The 25,001-nt window shown below is 43.8% G+C and overlaps 2 protein-coding genes across 3 annotated transcripts; both read right to left on the bottom strand.

Annotated features, from left to right (window-relative positions):
• Positions 1-2,199: 2,199 nt before the first annotated feature.
• On the bottom strand, positions 2,200-4,124 carry LOC123482606 (telethonin-like). Its single transcript, XM_045210885.1, has 2 exons — positions 3,749-4,124; positions 2,200-3,443 (listed from the first exon to the last, which is right to left on the bottom strand). The coding sequence occupies exons 1-2, from the start codon at positions 3,895-3,897 to the stop codon at positions 3,053-3,055; spliced, it is 540 nt and encodes a 179-aa protein (XP_045066820.1). The 5' UTR covers positions 3,898-4,124; the 3' UTR covers positions 2,200-3,052.
• A 15,499-nt stretch (positions 4,125-19,623) lies between these two features.
• LOC121570542 (melanoregulin) lies at positions 19,624-23,265 on the bottom strand. 2 transcript variants are annotated; one of them, XM_041882013.2, is made up of 6 exons: positions 22,644-23,265; positions 22,420-22,510; positions 21,545-21,707; positions 20,982-21,072; positions 20,699-20,862; positions 19,624-20,112 (listed from the first exon to the last, which is right to left on the bottom strand). In XM_041882013.2, the coding sequence occupies exons 2-6, from the start codon at positions 22,506-22,508 to the stop codon at positions 19,888-19,890; spliced, it is 732 nt and encodes a 243-aa protein (XP_041737947.1). In that variant the 5' UTR covers positions 22,509-22,510; positions 22,644-23,265; the 3' UTR covers positions 19,624-19,887. The 2 variants fall into 2 exon arrangements, with proteins under 2 accessions (XP_041737947.1, XP_041737948.1); XM_041882014.2 differs by having other exon boundaries at positions 22,876-23,265.
• Between the last annotated feature and the right edge of the window lie 1,736 nt (positions 23,266-25,001).

The raw sequence follows: 25,001 nt of genomic DNA, 5'->3' as shown, positions 1-25,001 counted from the left end.
TGGGGAGGGCAGAGAAAGGGATAGAGAGAGGGAGAGATGGAGAGAAAGACAGAAAGAAAGGGAAGTAGGAAGAAATAAACAATCCAAGTTGGACAAACTGGGAGTTGGAAGGAAAGAGCATACATGAAGGTACAGAGGAGAGAGAGTGGTAGAGAGGTTACAGTATGTGGGTCGAGAGTGGAACATTGTGTTCTGGGCAGAGAGCCGATAGAGATAGTAACCTTCTGGGGGAAAATATAGAAATAGAGATGACAGGGACATGAAATCGTGACGGGGGAAAGGTTAATGTTACAGTATACTATGTACCCAACGTACAAGCAAGAATTCAGTAGAGACGTCCAGTTACTTGTTGCTCAGTCAGTCTACAAGTTTTACATTTCCGGTAAAATGTTAGGTACTAATTTGATCACCCTGTTGCAGGGGAACTTTTAGGAAATGTAAAACTTGTAGTGTTTTGATGTTTGAGAAATCTTCTGAAGTTTGTAATTTCCACTTTGGAATTTCAGACTTGATTTTCCTTACATAAAATGTATGGTGTATAAGCCCCTACAAAAATGTCCATAAATTATAATCCACATAATAATTCAAATGTCTTGTTAATGCAGGATTATTTTCCTGCTGTAGCAAACTTGCTCAAATTAAGATCCTACATCTGTACTCTCCTTAGTCCAGAGCTTGACCATATTTATTCTACCCCACTAATAAAGCTGTATGTTGAAGTGTCTAACCCAGCTCAGCTGTTGCTGCCTGAACAGAAGCCTGTAGGTGCAAGATCATGAGTTAGCCATGTTGTTTACAGCTGATAATCAGTCAGGCGTAGATTAATCTATCATCACCACACCCCATTTACTCTCTCTCTCTCTCTCTCTCTCTCTGTGTGTGTGTGTGTGTGTGTGTGTGTGTGTGTGTGTGTGTGTGAGATGTTCTTTGTGATGGTTGTACTCAACTTTTTTTATTAAGACAGGTCAACACACAGAGAAAAGTGAAAAGCACTTCAGATTTTATTATACAAAAATAATCCTGAAAACATTTTAAACACAACACATGAAAACAGATAGGGGAGAGTGGGATAAGTTGATGTCAGGGGTTAGTTGAGCTGCCCTTGTTTCTAGGAAACCATACACAAAATGAATGATTTGACCAAATATTTAGGAAGAGATCATCATTTCATTGAGTCTGTGAATGAAGAAACCACATGGAACATTTTTTCTATACATCATTTGGGGTCTCTATAAGCTTCAATATGAGGTCCTAAACCTATCATGAAAGTGCATCCTTGTAGCTGTGTGAGCTAATATAGTCAAAATGCTTGCCTTGGGGTAAGTTGAGCCGATGGTTGAGCCAATGGCAAGTCAAGCAAATTGAAGTGTTTTCTTCCCAGACGTAATGAAAGGCATTATCACTGGGATATGAGGTAACAACAGGGCCTGGCCTATGTTAAAAGTGATTTAAAAAGTACCAAGTGTTAGGTGTTAAGCCTGTGTTAAAAGATGCTTAAAATTACTAAAAGACAAAAAAGTGATTGTGATGGTGTTGAATTGTGTTTGGGAAATAAAGATAGACATGGTTTTAAAAAGGTAGTGGTAATATTTCATTCAGTACATAAATTTGTAGATGGCTTAACTTACCTAGCCCCTGGCTCAACTTACCCCATACCCGGGACAAGCTATGTTTTCAAAACTGTAATGTTTACATTAATTCAATTTATTTCCAGGGATCCACAACATCCTGAACTATATGTAGATGATATCTTCAATGGAAAGAATACTATATTTCCCTTGACGGAGTGATGCTGAATGTAAAAAATATCTCAACTTACCCCACTCTCCTCTACAACAGTAGAGACTCACATCATGCTGTATGATCTGTTCACTAACTCTACCGGATATATCAGATGTCAACATTAGCACACAGCTAGATGGGTAGATCATACACAGTCAAAGGACATAGACGATATATAGATGATAAGTCTTGATCATACAGGTTGTCAGTCTATTTCAATGACTTGAGTCATGATCCGGGACCATCCAGACATGTCAGCACACACACACCTCCCACTGGGCACACACTGGTTGAATCAACGTTGTTTCCACGTCATTTCAATAAAATGACGTCGAACCAACGTGAAATGGACGTTGAATTGACGTCTGTGCCCAGTGGGCTCCTTTGTCTGGGTTCCCAGCGTGGGATCATGTTGTACCGTTCTGTCCTCTCACCCAGGATTAGAGTGTGTCAATGACTTCTGGAGGTCTGGAGGCTCACCAGCTCTCCATTGTTACAAAAGAGAGGGCTGGATGCCAAGGTATGTTGAGCCCACCTCTCCCTCTGTGCCCACTTTCTTTTTCAGTTCCAATTATCTTCTGCTCTCTCTCACTGTGTCACTTTTGAAGCATCTTTGATATCTTCGTATTTCCCTTCTCTCACCTCCCTCATCTGTGCATGGTCATTCCACATGAATATACCAATAAATTCATCTTCATACATACATTGGTTTAGGATATAAAACATCCTGCAGTCTAATACTGTGAAGTGTCATTGCCATTGTATGACAAGTGGGGTAAAATGTACCACTGCATACAATGCGGTCAGAATGCCATACTATGCTATGTGGCCTATCCGCAACTGGCTTCAGCCAGACAGGGGGGCAGGGGCAGTTCATTCAGTGTATAGAAGTGACAAGGCCACAAGGCCAGTCTGGTCTTTTCCAGTCAGCAGGGAGATTAGCTTATGGCACAGCTGAAAGAACACACCCCAGAGCATTTGTCTGCCTTTCTGTCAATCAAAAGATGCTATCAGATCTCTAAGCAAACAATACCTTGTATAACAAACAGTATGACATTGGACATATCCATAGTATACATGTAATACCTAATGAAACAGGAAAGGTATGCCCTGTGTGACGGCTTTACTAGGGAATAGAGATGGAATAAATGTCACTAAGAATACATCTATATACGTCCCTCCATGCTGTTTTCTGATGGGCTGAGCCCCACAATTAACCTTTATCCCTAACATCCATTCTTTCAGCTTCTCTCCTTCCTCTCCTCTTCCTTCACCCTCTCTGGACCTCCTGTGACACGGAGCGGCCCAATGCTCTGGGCACCTTTGCGAACTCCATCTTGAGTGGCTTGACGGGGGGCAGGTCCTGTGTGATTTCGACCACTGCCTTCTTGCCAGGGCAGGCACCGTCGGGGATGGGGAAGGGACGGAGGTCCTCCTGGGTGTGTGGTGCTCCACGACCCAGCCGGATGCCCAGCTGTGCAGGGGTGAAGATGGGCAGGGGCAAGGTGTTCCTCTTGGGCAGGAGCTGGTGCTCCCTCACACCCCTCTCCATGGTGCCCACTCTGTAAACCCCACAGGGACAGGCCTGGGCCAGGGAGCGAGCCTCCCACTGCCTAGTGTAGGTCTCCCGACAAGAGTCATCATTCATGTTCATTGTCTGCCTGTGGAGAGATGAGTTGGACATTTCTCAGTGATTTTCAAACTCTAATGGTCTCTCAGTATCAAGCTGAGAATCCTACCAGCGAAATGAAAATCATTAAATGTAATGTCAGCTGATAGATTAGCCTGACAGGTATTATAACAAAGATAAATTATACAGTAGTCTTGAGTATGATGACTCACATGGTAATATAGGAGGACGTATTGCTTATTGTTATTTTCTATAAGAATAAATTACTTAATATTGTTCAATGTGTTACATCTACCAGAAGTAATGAATACAGTTTGTCTAAAGGCTGGGACTCACCTGTCCATGGCCCGGGTCTTCATGTTAACACTGTTCCAGTCGGCTTTGTAGCTCTCCCTCTGAGCCTGGTTCTCCTCCCGTACGCTGCAGGCCAGCTCAGCCCCCACCACAGCCCCAGCACGCTTCTCAAGAACGGTACACACCTGCATTATCACTGTTCTGTGTGGGTAAAGTTCTGTCCTTCTATCGGTTTAATCACCTCCGTTAGTTTCTCAGACTCCTCTGTCTGTCTGTCTGTCTTGGTATCTCTGTGTTCTTCTCTCTGGACTATCTGTCTGTCTGTAGCTGCTAGCCCCAAGTACTCTGTGATGGTACTCCTCTCTCTTGCCTCTGTGGTGATGGTCTGGTGGTCTCTGCTGTTTGTGTCTGGGACCATGCCCGTCTATGTCCTTTATAGAAGCCCTGCTGCTATTTCCAAGCCATGTTGTCACTCCACAGCTAGTGTGTGCTGACACCTGACACCAAGAGCAGCCCACCTGACTTTGTCCCAGGAGTTGGAACTGACTCACTCAGGGCAGCTGTTGAGAAAGAGAGAATGAGGTGGCTGGGGGAGAGAGAATGAGAGAGGGTGGTATCTGGTTGAGAGAGAAAGAGAGTGCGGAAAAAAGAGATAGGAGTGGGTGGGTTACCGGTAATTGTACTCAGAATCCCCTGATACCCAAATTATACCCCCAATCCCCTCTATAATCACCCCGACCCAACACGCTAAATTGAGGGACATCCGGTTATCAAACTAAGTGGAAAGTTTCCATCTTAAGAGCACTATCTGACCCAGTGTTCAGAGACTTGTAAACACACACAAACACACAGGGGGGGACTTCTGAGAGCTGGCATCTTAATAGAGCTTAGGTCTTGATGTACATATAGCAGCCAGTGGCAGAACACTAATGTGGAAAGAGATCAGCCCATGCTAATAATGCTGGGTGCTGAGGGGAAACTTTATTGCTCCAAGAGACAATACATAGATTGAGCATACAAAACATGAACAACTCTTTCCATGACATAGACTGACCAGGTGAATCCAGATGAAAGCTATGATCCCTTATTGATGTCACTTGTTAAATCACTTCAATCAGTGTAGATGAAGGGGAGGAGACAGGTTAAATAAGTATTTTTAAGCTTTGAGACAATTGAGACATGGATTATGTATGTGCCATTCAGAGGGTGATTGGGCAAGACAAAAAATGTAAGTGCCTTTGAACGGGGTATGGTAGTAGGTGCCAGGCCGCAGGCGCACCGGTTTGTGTCAAGAACTGCAACGCTGCTGGGTTTTTCATGCTCAACAGTTTCCCGTGTGTATCAAGAATGGTCCACCACCCAAAGGACATCCAGCCAACTTGACACAACTGTGGGAAGCATTGGAGTCAACATGGGCCAGCATCGCTATGGAACGATTTCGACACTTTGTAGAGTCCATGCCCCAACGAATTGAGGCTGTTCTGATGGCAAAAGGCAGCTCAATATTATAAAAGTGTTCCTAATGTTTGGGATACTTAGTGTACATGTACCTACACTACCAGTCAAAAGTTTGGACACACCTACTCATTCAAGGGTTTTTCTTTATTTTTACTATTTTTTACATTGTAGAATAACAGTGAAGACATCAAAACTATGAAATAAGACATATGGAATCATGTAGTAACCAAAAAAGTGTTAAACAAATAGCCACCCTTTGCGTTGATGACAGCTTTGCACACTCTTGGCATTGTCTCAACTAGCTTCATGAGGTAGTCACCTGGAATGCATTTCAATTAACAGGTGTGCCTTCTTAAAAGTTAATTTGTGGAATTTCTTTCCTTAATGCATTTGAACCAATCAGTTGTGATGTGACAAGGTATACAGAAGATAGCCCTATTTGGTAAAAGACCAAGTCCATATTATGGTAAGAACAGCTCAAATAAGCAAAGAGAAACGACAGTCCATGATTACTTTAAGACATGAAGGTCAGTCAATACGGAAAATTTCAAGAACTTTGAAAGTTTATTTAAGTATAGTCGCAAAAACCATCAAGCGCTTTAATGAAACTGGCTGTCATGAGGACCGCCACAGGAATGGAAGACCCAGAGTTACCTCTGCTGCAGAGAATACATTCATTAGAGCTATCAGCCTCAGAAATGTCAGCCCAAATAAATGATTCACAGAGTTCAAGTCACAGACACATCTCAACATCAACTGTTCAGAGGGGACTGTGTGTATCAGGTCTTCATGGTCGAATTGCTGCAAAGAAACCACTACTAAAGGACACCAATAATAAGAAGAGACCTGCTTGGGCCAAGAAACATGAGCAATGGACATTAGACCGGTGGAAATGTGTCCTTTGGTCTGGAGTCCAAATTTGAGATTTTTGGTTCCAACCGCTGTGTCTTTGTGAGACGCGGTGTGGGTGAACAGATGATCTCCACATTTGTAGTTCCCACCGTAAAGCATGGAGGAGGAGGTGTTATGGTGTTGGGGTGCTTTACTGGTGACACTGTCAGTGATTTATTTAGAATTCGAGGCACACTGGTTTCCCATCTGGTTTGGGCTTAGTTGGACTATCATTTCATTTTCAACAGGACAATGACTCAACACACCTCTAAGCTGTGTAAGAGCTATTCTACCAAGAAGGAGAGTGATGGAGTGCTATATCAGATGACCTGGCCTCCACAATCCCCCGACCTCAACCCAATTGAGATGGTTTGGGATGAGTCGGACGGCAGAGTGAAGGAAAAGTAGCCAACAAGTGCTCAGCAGATGTGGGAACTCCTTCAAGACTGTTGGAAAACCATTCCTCATGAAGCTGGTTGAGAGAATGCCAAGAGTGTGCAAAGCTGTCATCAAGGCAAAGGGTGGCTATTTGAAGAATCTCAAATATAAAATATATTTTGATTTGTTTAACACATTACTACATGATTCAAAATGTGTTATTTCATAGTTTTGATGTCTTCGCTAGTATTCTACAATGTAGAAAATAGTAAAAATAAATAAAAACCCTTAAATGAGTAGGTGTGTCCAAACTTTTGACTGGTACTGTATACAGTATATAAACATAAACATACATACAGATTGTGAAACTAACAGTTATCTTGGTAGCTAGCAGGGTGAAACTGCTGAGTTCAGGGTTGTCTCTTTCAGTAACCATGGAGAGCCCTGGCATGTACGGCCTTGCTATATTTGGGGTAACAGTTCCTTTTAGAGACTCAAGATCAAAGGTGATGTTCTGTAGGCAGGTGGTCAGTCTGTTTTAGATAAAGCAAGGCTATACGTGCTACAGAACAGACACCAGGCAAATGCATTGACCAAGGGACCAACTCTTTTTTTGTATAAACTACAGTCAGTAAAACACAAGTCATTTTTATTTGTCTGGAGTACCTTGTGAATCTGTTATCTAGCTGATTAGCTGTGTTGTATCAGTGTTTCGTCTGTCACGGACAGTGACTTCTATCTCTGATTTATTAGTCTGATGACAGAGACCCACTCCAGGCAAGAGTCTCTCAGGTTACAGTCTTAAAGATTTTCTCTCTCTCACGCACACACACATATGCACGCGCACACACACACACGCACACACACACACACACACACACACACACACACAAACACCCACACACATGCAGTGTCGCCTTGGTGTCACTACCAGCCACTCTTTCAATGACTAACTCTTCCACATCAGGCACTGATGTCATCCTATATATAACACCTGCATAGCAAAAATACATATAAAGTTACACATGTATCCTTTGCTTGTATCTATTTTTCAATGTAAAATATTTTACACAGCTGCATAGTTATCTTATAATAGAAAATAGTATAAAGTATTGGATTAATTCCTCTCCCTCAACTTTAGGTTATACATTAGTTATGACTTATTAGTTTCAATTAACATGCTCATGTACTTCATCTAGTTTAAATGTCCTCAAATAAAACCTCATAAAAATGTCCCCTAAGTACAGCAATATATTCCTATTCTCATGTGTACCATAATGACACAATGTATGTAAGATATCACATTGCAGATGCAAGCAAGCACACACACACACTATGTGTTATGCAGCCATGGTAACCATAAAATGTCATTTCAGTTCAGGATTCCCATTGCAGAAACCTAGTAAGTCTCGAGGCATACTTCTGTAGTGAGGTCATTCTCTTTTTTCAAAAAACATAGAACTAAATCAATTTAGACATTTGATAAGACAATCACTCAGTATCTGTTCAAACATTTTATAAGATAATCAGTCTCACTTTTTTTTTAACACTCATACAACCAGCACATACAGTACATTAGTGACTGTCATATGAGTCAGTGTTACCGCTTTTTTTTATCGCTTTGGTGCTATATTCACAAACGTAACATTTGTAACGCAAGTAAAGAACAAGAAGGCCCGCACACTGTTAAAGCTCCCAATTCACCGCTTTATTGACAACGTTTAGATCCTAAACGGATCTTCGTCAGGTCAAAAAAACAAACTAAGTGCCTACCCCTGGTCCTTTAAAAAAACGCCCCTTTTCTAAAAACAAAATTTCATGAAATAACTAAAAAAATGTAAACTGTAGACCTTTATTTCCCTTTATAGTTTATTCGCCTAAGCATGACCTTCATCCACATACCATTTATTTTCCAAACGTAGCTTTTTTTGTCAGCAATTAGACATTGTTCGTAGGGGGGGCTAGTTACCCCCTAGTACGCTAATGATGCCCTTAATTTTAATAGCCTTGCCCATAATAGGGCGATTGAATATTGTGCATTTGTTCGTAAAGTTACGCTGGGTATGTCGGCCACATCTATAATTACCGTCCGTCACATTGTCTAGGAAGGTACTACGTGGCACTGGTGGAAGATCAGACCTCACCACCATTTGACTGATGTTGGGGGCGCGTCTGAAGACTACCCGAGGAGGTTCTTTAAACCTCTGTTCCAGTTGTAGATCAGTGCTCAAGATGTGCCAGTGTTTTTTAATGATGTGGTCAAACTGTTGGGGAATACTGTTAAGTTGCGTCAATTCAAATCTGGTATTAGGAACAAAAGAGGTCAATACACGTCTTCTAAAATAGACTAGTATTTTAATTAATGCAAACCACTTAAATGGTAAATATGATGTTCGTATATACGGGTCCACTGAAATACCACGCAGGGCACTCAGAGAACTGATCCATTGTTCTAAGTTCTTCTTCAAATACTCTGACAGAGATAGTTCCCGCTCCCTGCTGGCCAATCAGAGTAGAGACTGAGCGTGGTTTAGACTTACTCAGCCTATCCGTTGGCGCACAGGCTGGTCCCAGCCCCTTGGCGCTCCACTGTTGCCAGGTGTCTAGTTGTTTTGCAACTTATCCAGAAAGTCAGCACTTTTGCAGTACACGTCCTTGAGCGCGGTATAACAAAGAGGCAGTGTGTGTGTGTCTGTGAGAATCACAAGTTCTTATCTCATCCTACCCCCTAACGTTCCTCACATGAATCACAGCTTGTTATGTGAAACAATTTATATCAGTACAGTACAAACCCATTATGTTTAATCATTAATGCATTCCTTCTAAGCTAGGCATCACATCTAGATCCCCACAGTACTTAAAGAAGCATCGAACGCGTTGGTCAGGAGGGCGGGGTGGTTTTGGCGTGAGGCTGTCATCCTGGGTCATATTTGTATAACGATCCCTCTGGGTAACACCGCTGTCTGAAAAGCTCATCCAGACAGTCGGCTTGTTTGTCATAGTCACTCTGTGTACTACGAATCATGCGTATGCGACTGGATTTGCTGATGGAGAGGCTCTTTTTTAGAGGTGTAGGGTGGAAGCTGTCTCCGCGTAACAGGCAATTCCTGTCCGTCGGCTTCCTGTATAGGTCAGTGCTAAAGCCACTCTTAATCAACATGTCAAAACTTGATTCATGCGCATCAAAGGTGAGGGTGAATTTCAATCGTTCACTCCTTGAATTGATGAAGGAGAGGAATTCACATAGTCTTCACGGTTTAACAGCACCACAGCTCCGCCCTTATCAGCATTACGCCCTATCAAAGTGGAATCATTTTTTAAATCATGCTTGTACAGTGGGGAAAAAAAGTATTTAGTCAGCCACCAATTGTGCAAGTTCTCCCACTTAAAAAGATGAGAGAGGCCTGTAATTTTCATCATAGGTACACGTAAACTATGACAGACAAAATGAGAAAAACAAATCCAGAAAATCACATTGTAGGATTTTTTATGAATTTATTTGCAAATTATGGTGGAAAATAAGTATTTGGTCACCTACAAACAAGCAAGATTTCTGGCACTCACAGACCTGTAACTTCTTCTTTAAGGGGCTCCTCTGTCCTCCACTCGTTACCTGTATTAATGGCACCTGTTTGAACTTGTTATCAGTATAAAAGACACCTGTCCACAACCTCAAACAGTCACACTCCAAACTCCACTATGGCCAAGACCAAAGAGCTGTCAAAGGACACCAGAAACAAAATTGTAGACCTACACCAGGCTGGGAAGACTGAATCTGCAATAGGTAAGCAGCTTGGTTTGAAGAAATCAACTGTGGGAGCAATTATTAGGAAATGGAAGACATACAAGACCACTGATAATCTCCCTCGATCTGGGGCTCCACGCAAGATCTCACCCCGTGGGGTCAAAATGATCACAAGAACGGTGAGCAAAAATCCCAGAACCACACGGGGGGACCTAGTGAATGACCTGCAGAGAGCTGGGACCAAAGTAACAAAGCCTACCATCAGTAACACACTACGCCGCTAGGGACTCAAATCCTGCAGTGCTAGACGTGTCCCCCTGCTTAAGCCAGTACACGTCCAGGCCCGTCTGAAGTTTGCTAGAGTGCATTTGGATGATCCAGAAGAGGATTGGGAGAATGTCATATGGTCAGATGAAACCAAAATAGAACTTTTTGGTAAAAACTCAACTCGTCGTGTTTGGAGGACAAAGAATGCTGAGTTGCATCCAAAGAACACCATACCTACTGTGAAGCATGGGGGTGGAAACATCATGCTTTGGGGCTGTTTTTCTGCAAAGGGAGCAGGACGACTGATCCGTGTAAAGGAAAGAATGAATGGGGCCATGTATCGTGAGATTTTGAGTGAAAACCTCCTTCCATCAGCAAGGGCATTGAAGATGAAACGTGGCTGGGTCGTTCAGCATGACAATGATCCCAAACACACCGCCCGGGCAACGAAGGAGTGGCTTCGTAAGAAGCATTTCAAGGTCCTGGAGTGGCCTAGCCAGTCTCCAGATCTCAACCCCATAGAAAATCTTTGGAGGGAGTTGAAAGTCTGTGTTGCCCAGCGACAGCCCCAAAACATCACTGCTCTAGAGGAGATCTGCATGGAGGAATGGGCCAAAATACCAGCAACAGTGTGTGAAAACCTTGTGAAGACTTACAGAAAAAGTTTGACCTGTGTCATTGCCAACAAAGGGTATATAACAAAGTATTGAGAAACTTTTGTTATTGACCAAATACTTATTTTCCACCATCATATGCCAATAAATTCATGAAAAATCCTACAATGTGATTTTCTGGAAATTTTTTTCTAATTTTGTCTGTCATAGTTGACGTGTACCTGTGATGAAAATTACAGGCCTCTCTCATCTTTTTAAGTGGGAGAACTTGCACAATTGGTGGCTGACTAAATACTTTTTTTCCCCACTGTACATATTACTTCAACTACCTCAACTAGCCGGTGCCCCCGCACATTGACTCTGCACCGGTACCCCCCTGTATATATAGCCTCCCTACTGTTATTTTATTTGACTTCAACACTTTTTTTGTTGTTGTTTTATTTTTACTTTTTTTGTTAAAAATAAATGCACTGTTAGTTAAGGGCTGTAAGTAAGCATTTCACTGTAATGTCTGCACCTGTTGTATTCGGCGCATGTGATCAATAAAATTTGATTTGATTTGATTTAACAAAGTATTGAGAAACTTTTGTTATTGACCAAATACTTATTTTCCACCATAATTTGCAAATAAATTCATTAAAAATCCTACAATGTGATTTTCTGGAAAAAAAATTCTCATTTTGTCTGTCATAGTTGACGTGTACCTATGATGAAAATTACAGGCCTCTCTCATCTTTTTAAGTGGGAGAACTTGCACAATTGGTGGCTGACTAAATACTTTTTTCCCCCACTGTATCTGTTCTTTAGGGAGATTATTGTAGACTGTCACGATCGTTGGTTAGAGATGAGGACCAAGGCGCAGCGTTGAAGGTGAACATATCTTTTTATTTACTGATCACACGATCAAAACAATAAACGATAACGTGACGTCTACAGTTTAACACAAACCGAAATGAACAAGAAACCACAAACACAAAGTGAAAGACAGACAGTTAAATATGGCTCCCAATCAGAGACACCCAGCTGACACTCGTTGCCTCTGATTGGGAGTCACTCAGCCCAACATAGAAAATCAAACATAGAATTACACACCCTGGCTCAACATAACATAGTCCCCAGAGCCAGGGCGTGACAGTACCCCCCCCCAAAGGCGCGGACTCCGGCCGCGCCAAACAACCACAACAGGGGAGGGACCGGGTGGGCACTCCGCCTCGGCGGCGGATCCGGCTCCGGACATGACCCAGGCACGGGCTGTGCTGGACTGACGACGCACACCCCTGGCCTGATGCGTGGAGGAGGAACGGGCCGGACCGGACTGACGAAGCGCACCCCTGACTTGGTGCGGGGAGCAGGAATGAGCCGGACCGGGCTGACGACGCGCACCACTGACCCGGTGCGGGGAGCTTGGACGGGCCGGACCGGGCTGGCGACGCGCACCACAGACTTGGTGCGGAGAGCAGGAACGGGCCGGACAGGGCTGACGCAAACGCACCATAGACTTGGTGCGGAGAGCAGGCACGGGCCGTGCCGACTGACGACGCACACCACTGGCTTGGTGCGGGAAGCTTGGATGGGCCGGACTGGGCTGGCGACGCGCACCACAGACTTGGTGCGGAGAGCAGGAACGGGCCGGACAGGGCTGACGAAACGCACCCTAGACTTGGTGCGGAGAGCAGGCACGGGCCGTGCCGGACTGACGACGTACACCACTGGCTTGGTGCGGGAAGCTTGGATGGGCCGGACTGGGCTGGCGACGCGCACCACAGACTTGGTGCGGAGCGCAGGAACGGGCCGGGCTGGGCTGTCGACGCACACCGTAGGTTTGGTGCGGGGAGCAGGAATAGACCGGACCGTACTGGGGACACACACCACTGGCTCTACACCGGGATCTGGAACGGGCCGGACCGGACTGGCAACACACGCCAGTACCTCTCGCCGTGCCTCTACACCCTCCATCCCCTCTTCTACCAGTGGCCCCCGTAACCTGGCGGCCTCCTCTGCAACCCCGCTGGACCGCTCCATAGCGGCCTCCTGCTGCCCCGACGTCGTGAGCCCCCCCCTAAAAATTTTCTGGGGGTCTCTCCTCCCCGTGGGCCAGGCCTCCATCATTCTCGCCAGACTCTCACCCCACTGCTCCAAACTCCAACCTCTCTCCTCTTCTCTTGGCTTGGCCCAGTCGAGACTCCTACTCAACTGCTCCCAAGTCCATCCTCTCTCTTCTTCATGCTGCTTGGTCCTGTTATGGTGGTTTCTTCTGTCACGATCGTTGGTTAGAGATGAGGACCAAGGCGCAGCGTTGAAGGTGAACATATCTTTTTATTTACTGATCACACGATCAAAACAATAAACGATAACGTGACGTCTACAGTTTAACACAAACCGAAATGAACAAGAAACCACAAACACAAAGTGAAAGACAGACAGTTAAATATGGCTCCCAATCAGAGACACCCAGCTGACACTCGTTGCCTCTGATTGGGAGTCACTCAGCCCAACATAGAAAATCAAACATAGAATTACACACCCTGGCTCAACATAACATAGTCCCCAGAGCCAGGGCGTGACATAGACTCTGTATTCTCGTTTCTTAATCTGAATCTGAGACACATATTCTTCACCAATCTGCAGTATGTTTCTAGGGAGGGATTTCTGTATCTTTGCGGACAAAAGGTGGATTTGGCTCGAAAAGGGGTATTCGTGCTGTGGGAAATGTCATTTTCTATTGTGTCACCTATAGCCTGAACACTCGTCTCACCCATAATTGACACATCCACATTTGGACTCTTATCATTTACGGGACAGAAGAACTCCCTGAGTCTCAATGTACAAAATAATTTCTGAAACTATTGTGGTGTCAAAGTCATTACATGATGCAGTGGGGACTGTAAATTCAGTACATTACATTGTTTTCACATTAGGCAATACACTTGCACTACCCATAAAAATTTACTGAACATTACTTTTCGATAATTTCTATCCCATGTGTAATCAAAGGTGTGATCATTGAAGACATCTTTCACAATGTAACAAATGAAATAAACATAATGTTTAACAGGCAATAGTTTGCATCAAGCCTGCCTCAAGCATTTGGCCATAGGTTCTCCTCAAAATCGCAGTAAATAACTTCATTGTTTATGCACTTGGGGAAAAACATTTTGGCATGGCGAATCCAAGCCTGACATAGGTCTGGATGGAAATCATTGCATGCCTCCTTCATGGCCTGAAGGAGGGTGGTGAGCTTGTGGGGATGGCAATCATACATCTTCCACCTGTATTGTCATCATGTATTGTATTTTACAGTATGGTATTGAACTTATATATTGTAGTTGTCCTGTACGTGGCTCAGTTCATAAAAGCATGGCACTAGCAACACCAGAGTTGTCGGTTCAATTCCCACTGGGGTCACATACCAAAATGTGTGGACTGTTGTCGCTTTGGATAAAAGTGTCAGCTATGTAAATGGCATGTATTATGGTATTACAGTACTGTGTTAGCCAATGCAATTTTAGTAAGGCAGTGTGAACCCCCATGTGAAGTAAAATCATTAGAGTCATTATCATAGTAGTACATTCGAGAATATATCCTAACTTTTATGTTTCTACTGTACAGCCATAAATTTTCATGATGTAGTTCTCAAAATCTGTAGTAGACAAACCAGTTTACATGTAAAATGTAAAGAATCATATAAAAAGTAATGTGACCATTGCATTGTGAAAGGCAATTACTTTATATGAACATGTATTGCAATGTGAAACGTATTTTATAGATGAAACACTGATTAAGTTTGTTGAAAAAGTGACTGTATGATTTTGTGTGTTGTACTTAGTCAATTGAAAATGTGCTCAGCGTTTTGAAATAACGTACTTTTTGACGATCTGTTTTGAGTTTTGTACTAAGAGTTATGAAAATGTACCACATACTTGTGAAAATTCCACCAAAGCGATTAAAAAAACAGTATTACAGTAACATTGACCCCTGGCCTGTGAGTGCCAAGCATTTGTTTATAGGCCCAGTGCAGTCAAAAACGTGATTTTCCTGAGTGTTTAATATATAATCCCACACTAAGAGGTTTGAACAATACTGTGAAATTGTGAAAATTATGATAACGACCTTTTAGTGTAAGAGCTGTTTGAAAAGACACCCTGAAATTTCAGCCTGTTTTGGTGGGATGGAGTTTTGGCCTGCCTGGTGACATCACCAGGTGGTAAATTAGTTGATAGACCAAAAGAAAGAGAGTTCCAAACCTGTCTGCCAATAACAGCTAGTTTTCACTTTTCCTCTCCTCACTCCCAGACAGTCCTAGCAAGATTATTGCTTGAGACATTGCTCTTTGCTAAGAAGCTGTTTTTGTTAATTTTTTCCCATTTTAATTGAAAACAATCACAGCAAGTTACTTATTTGTAACCCAGAAATGCTTTGATTTTGAAATAAAAACGGCTGCATTGGGCCTTTAAGCACACAACAACAGCATAAGTCACATGTCTGGTGGGGACGCAGCTGCCTGACAGTAGGTGTGATAGGGACCAGCATGGGGACTCAAAGTTCCTCTGTTTGTGAATTAATTGTGACATCACTATTCTAATGAGGCCTTCGGTGTAGAAGTTCCCTAAGGATGAGCGGTGATAAGGTGATCCTGCCAGGCTGATCATTCTGCCCCCTGGCAGCCCCCTCCACAGTACCAGGGCGATCTCTCTCTCTGTTACATAACTATACAGTCAGCCTCAGCTGAGAGAGAGAGAGAGAGAGAGAGAGAGAGAGACTGCACTTTAAAACCAAGATCAGACAGAGGGAGAGTGATTGTGTTCAGGTTCGTCATGCACTAAGTACGTGATGGGGTGGTTGGAGAATGGTGCATTTTTCAAACACCTGAAACAGCTTTTAAATATGTCTATTTTTATTCATAGGTTATCTAAGCTTACCTCTTTACCTGTTCAATTGTCATTTAAATTAACAATGGACATTGATTCTTTAATAAGTGTTATGCCTTAGGAGTTTAGTACAACTGATACACTGGTATATAGTGTCATAAGCCAATAATTAAATCAATTTAAGTAAATTGTGTATCTACAGTTGAAGTCGGAAGTTTACATACACTTAGGTAGGAGTCATTAAAACTCATTTTTCAACCACTCAACACATTTCTTGTTCACAAACTATAGTTTTGGCAAGTCGGTTAGGACATCTACTTTGTGCATGACACAAGTAATTTTTCCAACAATTGTTTACAGACAGATTATTTCACTTATAATTCACTGTATCACAATTCCAGTGGGTCAGAAGTTTACTGTCAAGGATTCTGCCGAGGCTGCCCCTCCTCCTTGCTCAGGCAGGCTGCTGCGTTCGTCGTCACCGGAATACTAGCTACTGCCGATCTATGTTGCACCTGTTGTCTCTGTCACACACCTGTTTCCCATTTGTGTAATCACGCCTACCCTATTTAACCCAGGTGCTCCCAATGTGTCTTGTGCGTGGTTGTTTTTCGTTTCGTGTGTCGTTTGGTGAGCGGGTTAGTTCCTTCGTGCGTGAAGGTATTGCTGTGTTGTTTTCTTTACTCAAGTTCAGTAAAGTACGTTTCCTCGAGTTCTGTGTCCTGCGCCTGACTTCGATCCATCGCATTACACTGACACTCGTTACATTTACATACACTAAGTTGACTGTGCCTTTAAACAGCTTGGAAAATTCCAGGAAATGATGTCATGGCTTTAGAAGCTTCTGATAGGCTAATTGACATCATTTGAGTCAATTGGAGGTGTACCTGTGGATGTATTTCAAGGCCTACCTTCAAACTCAGTGCCTCTTTGCTTGACATCATGGGGAAATCAAAAGAAATCAGCCAAGACCTCAGAAAAGAAATTGTAGACCTCCGCAAGTCTGGTTCATCCTTGGGAACAATTTCCAAACGCCTGAAGGTACCACGTTCATCTGTACAAACAATAATACGCAACTATAAACACCATGGGACCACGCAGCCGTCATACCGCTCAGGAAGGAGACGCGTTCTCTCTCCTAGAGATGAACGTGCGTTGGTGCAGAAAGTGCAAATCAATCCCAGAACAACAGCAAAGGACCTTGTGAAGATGCTGGAGGAAACAGGTACAAAAGTATCTATATCCACAGTAAAATTAGTCCTATATCGACATAACCTGAAAGGCCGCTCAGCAAGGAAGAAGCCACTGCTCCAAAACCGCCATAAAAAAGCCAGACTACGGTTTGCAACTGCACATGGGGACAAAGATCGTACTTTTTGGAGAAATGTACTCTGGTCTGATGAAACAAAAATAGAACTGTTTGGCCATAATGACCATCGTTATGTTTGGAGGAAAAAGGGGGTAAGCTTGCAAGCCGAAGAACACCATCCCAACCATGAAGCACAGGGGTGGCAGCATCATGCTGTGGGGGTGCTTTGCTGCAGGAGGGACTGGTGCACTTCACAAAATAGATGGCATCATGAGGAAGGAAAATTATGTGGATATATTGAAGCAACATCTCAAGACATCAGTCAGGAAGTTAAAGCTTGGTCGCAAATGGGTCTTCCAAATGGACAATGACCCCAAGCATACTTCCAAAGTTATGGTAAAATGGCTTAAACACAACAAAGTCAAGGTATTGGAGTAGCCATCACAAAGCCCTGACCTCAATCCTATAGAAAATGTGTGGGCAGAATTGAAAAAGCGTGTGCGAGCAAGGAGGCCTACAAACCTGACTCAGTTACCCCAGCTCTGTCAAGAGGAATGGGCCAGAATTCACCCAACTTATTGTTGGAAGCTTGTGGAAGGCTACCCAAAACGTTTGACCCAAGTTAAACGATTTAAAGGCAATGCTACCAAATACTAATTGAGTGTATGTAAACTTCTGACCCACTGGGAATGTGATGAAATAAATAAAAGCTGAAATAAATCATTCTCTCTACTATTATTCTGACATTTCACATTCTTAAAATAAAGTGGTGATCCTAACTGAGCTAAGACAGGGAATTTTTACATTTTACTCATTTAGCAGACACTCTTATCCAGAGCGACTTACAGTTAGTGAATGCATACGTTTTTTTGTTTTGTTTTCATACTGACCCCCCGTGGGAAACGAACCCACATCCCTGCCGGCCAAACCTCCCCTACCTTGGACGACGCTGGACCAATTGTGCGCCTGGACTCGAACCAGGATCTCTAGTGGCACAGCTAGCACTGCGATGCAGTGCCTTAGACCACTGCGCCACTCAGGAGTCAATTTTTACTAGGATTAAATGTCAGGAATTGTGAAAAACTGAGTTTAAATGTATTTGGCTAAGGTGTATGTAAACTTCCGACTTCAACTGTACCTCTGACAGATCTTTTTTTATAAATAATTATGATAAAAATGAAGTTGAGTAATTAATTTAATATCTGAAATTTTTAAAAACAGGACAAATCTGAGGGAGCGCGTGCCTTTGTTCCCCCTATGGGCATGATGCCACTGTCTGTCTGTCTGTCTGTCTGTCTGTCTGTGTTCTTAGAAACAGGCTGCTGCCGTGTTGAGAGATGTACCCTCACCAGTGTCAGTCTCACGTAACATTACAGACAGCTGACCATCAAAACATCAACATCCTCGTCCACACACCCCCTGTGGCCCCAGAGGGACAAGCAGGCCCAGGACAGGCCAGACTGGGCCAGGTCAGAGGCTATCTCTGTGGGGCGTGGCTCACAGCAGGCATTGGTAAGCCACAGTGTCGGAGCTGTAACCACACCATGCCGACATGTGACTGGGAGTTTAGAGCTCCAGTGGACACATTAACCCTGCCGAACACACACACACACACACACACACACAACTTGCCCTGCAGTATCAGGTTGCCACTTTATTTTCCATATCAACTACAATAGAACATTCAACACATACTGAATCCCCTTCAACTCACCAAAACATCCCAAACGCTCTCACAGTCTTGACATGTACTTAAATTGTCCATTAGATACCCACATACTGCAACCTCCACTGTTCATACAGACACACACACTCATTCAAAGTTGAGTCATTTTGTTACTAAACTCATCTCTGTAAACTTCATGAACAAAAATACACTAGTACCTCTTGATAAGCATGGTCCGTAAGGAAACGGACAACTAAAAAAGTATTTAATTAGTTTAATACACATATATTCCAAGGTAATCTAATGGTTTTTGAAAGACTATCTTGTGACTAGATAAAACAAGTGCTGATAATCATGAGACAAAGTGCTGATGCGGAACAGGACGGCTGTGCCCTACGGGTTTCAGTGCTGTGTTTACTGTGTCCACTGTGTTCCCTGGCGGAGACCAATAATGAACAGACCCAGGGAGTTGGGTAACTAACACTGTCTGATGGATAAAAAATGACAGGGTGATAACATCCCAAACTCTCCCTAATATACCTGAGACCCAGCTAAGTCTGCCTAAACAGAAAAAGAAGAAAAACTGAATCATATTGGATCACGGTTCTGATGAAGAGAAAGGAAAGCTGTATATTTTTGTTCAAACCTAGGGCTCGATTCAATCCGTATCGCGGAAGTTCAGCGTCACAGCGGGATTGAAATGTAAAGGCAATGTTCCTGTGTTAGCGGAGACTGCATTCACGGTAAACGCTGCATATGTCGGTTCAATCAGAAATTACCTTTACATTTCTATCGCGCAATCTGTAACACCTCAACAACACAGATTGAATAGAGCCCCTAGTGTCAGTGCAAATTGGGAGAGTATTTTCAACAGAGTATATTCAGAATCAGACATCCTGGTACTGTATACTCCCAACTCTGCAACATAAACAACTAACTACTGCCCCCTGTCTACCGTCAAAGGTCATTGCAGCGCCTGTTCTGTCTAGTAGTTGTCCTCTTCTCTTCCGCTCCCATCTCCCTCATCCAGCCTCTCATCCTCATCATCGCTCCCTCCTCCGTTCATGGTGCGGTTCACTCTGGCCAGTAGCAACGGCAGGTTGACGGCTAACGGGTTGTCCTCATCTTCATCATCAGTATCACGCTTGGGGTAGAAGCGTCTAGCCTTCGCCAAGAAGTCATCAGCAGCATCCAGGTATATGAGACGATCCTATACGAAAAGAGAGAGAAGGGGAAGAGGGAGGAAGATGGAGAGAGGAGGGAAGAGGGAGGAAGATGGAGAGAGGAGGGAAAGAGGGAGGAAGATGGAGAGAGCAGGGAAGAGGGAGGAAGATGAGAGAGGATGGAAAGAGGGAGGAAGATGAGAGAGGAGGGAAAGAGAGAGGAAGATGGAGAGAGGAGGGAAAGCGAGAGGAAGATGGAGAGAGGAGGGAAAGAGAGAGGAAGATGGAGAGAGGAGGGAAAGAGGGAGGAAGATGAGAGAGGAGGGAAAGAGAGAGGAAGATGGAGAGAGGAGGGAAAGCGAGAGGAAGATGGAGAGAGGAGGGAAAGCGAGAGGAAGATGGAGAGAGGAGGGAAAGCGAGAGGAAGATGGAGAGAGGAGGGAAAGCGAGAGGAAGATGGAGAGGGTGAAAAACCAAGAGTGAAGGAAGAAAGAGAGTAAACAGAGGAAGAGGGGAGGTATAAGGGTCATCATCATCATCATCAAACAGGAAGTGATTTGGAGAAGGAAGTGAAGGGGAAGACGTTATAACCATAATACACAGTTTCTCTCCTCTGTTAGTTTCTGTTCTCACCAGTATGAAGAGGTATCTCTCAGGTGGGGCCTCCCGGGTGTTGAAGATAGATGTCTCAGAGTGGAGCGTGTGCAGTAGTGTGCGTGACGCCGAGGCATTCCTCATACGGTCATACGACGCACTGGCAGACACCGTCAGCAGAGACTCCGCCTCTGCCATGAACCCTGAGCCAATGAGAGTTCACGGTTACAGAGACATTTTACTCATTTTGCCTTTCTCTTATCTTACCCTTCAATTTGTTCTCCATCACCCTCATTTTACCCTTCCATTCCTACTCTCTCACCTAAATTCTCCAGGATCATCTTCCACTTGTCCCTGACCTCCCGACGCAGATCTCTCATCCCCTCAATGTCCACACTCAGACGCCGGTGCGCCTACAGAGGGAAAGGGTGCAGGGTTACACACAAAACAGATTAACCTAGTACACAACTATCACCACAAACACAAGTCAATCAACTAGAGTAAGCCTGATGTGAGATAGCACCACATTCACCCAACAAACAGGTGACAACAATGGAGGACAGGCATGGTACCCAGTTGGATAAGGTAGGCCTACATTATACTAGAGGGCATTCAATGCACCATCTACTGACTGATGGAGGTAGAGTGCTGTATGCTGCCCTGCAAAACCTATTAGACAGAGCAGACAATCTAGCATGACTTCATGGCCTCTCTTTTCCCCAGATTTCTCATTTTGTCCACCTCTCACTGGGCACAGACGTCAATTCAACGTTGATTCAACCAGTGTGTCCCCAGTGGGTTGTTTCTCCCTCTTAGGGACCCAAACTCTCTGCTGTCATACAGTAAGTGTTCCCTGTCCCCCTCCCTGGGTCCCTCCTCTGGTACCAGCGAGCCCCTGCGGGTCTGGTTCCTGTTCTGGATGAGGTTGTACAGGATCCGGTCATCGTCTCTCTCTGAGTGGCTCGGGTCGCCTGGCTCACTCCATAGGTTCTGTTCCTGATCCCGCCGCTTCTTTGCCTCACGGTCAAAGTACTCCAAAGTGTCAGGACTGAAACCAATAGACAAAAAAATAAAAATAGACACACAGAGATACACACACACACACACACATACACACAAACACACATAAGCAAGCGTGGTCTATCAGGTGAAAATCGGGATGATTGTGAAGCTGTTATCAATTCAGTAGATACAGAGAGGATCTTTGTTGGTTCCACACCTCTATATTACACTAGTGTGACTAAATCTGAGGGTTGTGGTTGGAGAGCATGACATGACTCTCAAATCTATGAATTGGTGTGGAGAAACATGAGGGTGAGAAGTTAGATGAGGAATTGTGACATTGTTTGTTTTATAAGCATTATATTATGTACCTCAATAAGTGTGTGTAAGTCACAGGAGGTTGGTGGCACCTTAATTGGGGAGGACGGGCTCGTGGTAATGACTGGAATGGAATAAGTGGTATGGTATCAAATATATCAAACACATGGCTCTGTTCCAGCCATTATTTTGAGCCATCCTCCCCTCAGCAGCCTCTGGTGGTGTAAGTGTGTTGGGGTGTCATGGTGATTTGTGTGTATGTCATTGTGTCGGGGTGTCATAGTTTGTCATTGTGATAAGTGTGTATGTCAGTTTGTCGGGGTGTCATGGTTTGTCATTGTGATAAGTGTGTATGTCAGTTTGTCGGGGTGTCATTGTGATAAGTGTGTATATCAGTTTGTCGGGGTGTCATGGGTTGTACAGGTGATAAGTGTGCATACCTGATTAAAGGCTCCTTCTCCTCCTCACTTTCAGCATCGCTACAGCAGCAACAGAACCGAGCACAGAACCTCTTGAAGGCAGCTCCCATCTCTGATAGAGAGAGAGAGACAGAGCGAGAGAGTGAGAGGGAAGTAGAGAGGTAAGAGAAGATAGTGTGAGAGCAGAAAGAGGTGTAGTGTCCGGATATGTTCAAACTCTTCAAACAAGAGAGGATATACGGTACCCTTTCTCAAGTCCTGTCCAGGTACAGGACAGGTAAGAAGGAAAAAATGACCGCTCCACTGGTGAACTTAGTCCAACACACTATCTCCACCTCTTTCTGTCTCCCAGTTTCCTGCTGTGGCTGCTGAGGATAGGTGACACAGTGGTGTAGAATGAGGGCTCGGACCTGGAAACTTAGTCACTCCCTCTGAGTTTGAATTCAAAACAATATCCACTGTTTGCCAAGCACTCACAGAGCCGTAGAACGCCCACGATTTTCACTCTGTTGATACCCTGCCTCCACACTGACAAAATGAGTGTTTGAAGAAAAACATCCTGTTCAGACAGAAACCATTCTAAAGAGAGTTGAGTCAACATTAGTTTCCAAATACAAAAGTTACAGATCTATGGGTTCCAATCTCCATCCGATATCCACTCTGTATATACTGGTGCGGGATCCTCTTCTCTTTCCAGGTCCCGATGTCTGAGGTCCAGAAGAGGTAGCTAGTTAGGGTCTCCAAATCCTGGCTCAGAGACTTTCCTCCTGGATCAGAGAAGAGAAGCTGGAAGAGAGGATAACCCAGGGAATGTCTCACCACAAAGAGAGCACTGAGTCGTTTCTCCCCTCTTACTCATCACCACAGATCCACATGCACACAAAAGACCCAACTCAGTCACAGCACAGTCATGTGAGCTGAACGATCCTCTGCCCCCCAGCAGCCTTGCTACCCACATCCTGCTACCCCAATCCCTATCTCCGTAATCCATCCAATCATACACTTAAAACCACACATTCTCCAGATAAAAGAAGCATAGGCTACATATTGCATTGAGGGCTTTCATTAAACAAAAGCGTTTGATTAGGGAATGTACTTCTTCACAGTAAAATATTTGTTGTTAGTTGTCATCGCCCCTAGGCCAATAAGCTGGCTGTACTCTACACGTACAGTGGCTTGCAAAAGTATTCACCCCCCTTGGCATTTTTCCTATTTTGTTGCTTTACAACCTGGAATTAAAATAGATTTTTGGGGGGTTTGTATCATTTGATTTACACAACATGCCTACCACTTTGAAGATGCAAAATAGTTTTTATTGTTAAGCAAACAAGAAATAAGACAAAAAAACAGAAAACTTGAGCGTGCATAACTATTCACCCCCCCCCCAAAGTCAATACTTTGTAGAGCCACCTTTTGCAGCAATTACAGCTGCAAGTCTCTTGGGGTATGTCTCTATAAGCTTGGCACATCTAGCCACTGGGATTTTTGCCCATTCTTCAAGGCAAAACTGCTCCAGCTCCTTCAAGTTGGATGGGTTCCGCTGGTGTACAGCAATCTTTAAGTCATTCATTGACTAGGCCATTCCAAGACATTTAAATGTTTCCCCTTAAACCACTTGAGTGTAGCTTTAGCAGTATGCTTAGGGTCATTGTCCTGCTGGAAGGTGAACCTCCGTCCCAGTCTCAAATCTCTGGAAGACTGAAACAGGTTTCCCTCAAGAATTTCCCTGTATTTAGCGCCATCCATCATTCCTTCAATTCTGACCAGTTTCCCAGTCCCTGCCGATGAAAAACATCCCCACCACCATGCTTCACTGTGGGGATGGTGTTCTCGGAGTGATGAGAGGTGTTAGATTTGCGCCAGACATAGCGTTTTCCTTGATGGCCAAAAAGCTCAATTTTAGTCTAATCTGACCAGAGCACCTTCTTCCATATGTTTGGAGAGTCTCCCACATGCCATTTTTTAACCCAACCCTGATCTGTACTTCTCCACAACTTTGTCCCTGACCTGTTCGGAGAGCTCCTTGGTCTTCATGGTGCCACTTGCTTAGTGGTATTGCAGACGCTGGGGCCTTTCAGAACAGGTGTATATATACTGAGATTATGTGACACTTAAAATGCACACAGGTTGACTTTATTTAACTAATTATGTGACTACTGAAGGTAATTGGTTGCACCAGATCTTATTTAGGGACTTCATAGCAAAGGGGGTGAATACATATGCACGCACCACTTTTCCGTTATTTATTTTTTAGAATTTTTTTAAACAAGTAATTTCTTTCATTTCACTTCACCAATTTGGACTATTTTGTGTATGTCCATTACATGAAATCCAAATAAAACTCCATTTAAATTACAGGTTGTAATGCAACAAAATAGGAAAAACACCAAGAGGGATGAATACTTTTGCAAGGCACTGTAGTTGAAATGGTAAAATGGAAAAAATATCAGAGAACCGCTTCATTAGTAAACAACATAAATCAGTGCTCCTATTATAAAAAATACTTTCGATTCTATCCATGCAGAATGGACCTCCTTTTATTCTAGACTAAAGGTATGCTTGGTTCACAAAATGATCTCTACCCAAATTCTGTATCTTGTTCT

Source organism: Coregonus clupeaformis, chromosome 35 (genome assembly GCF_020615455.1).
Source record: "Coregonus clupeaformis isolate EN_2021a chromosome 35, ASM2061545v1, whole genome shotgun sequence".
NCBI classification, from domain to species: Eukaryota; Metazoa; Chordata; class Actinopteri; order Salmoniformes; family Salmonidae; genus Coregonus; species Coregonus clupeaformis.
Note: the sequence above shows the minus strand (reverse complement) of the source record. Positions and strands in the feature narration are given on the sequence as shown.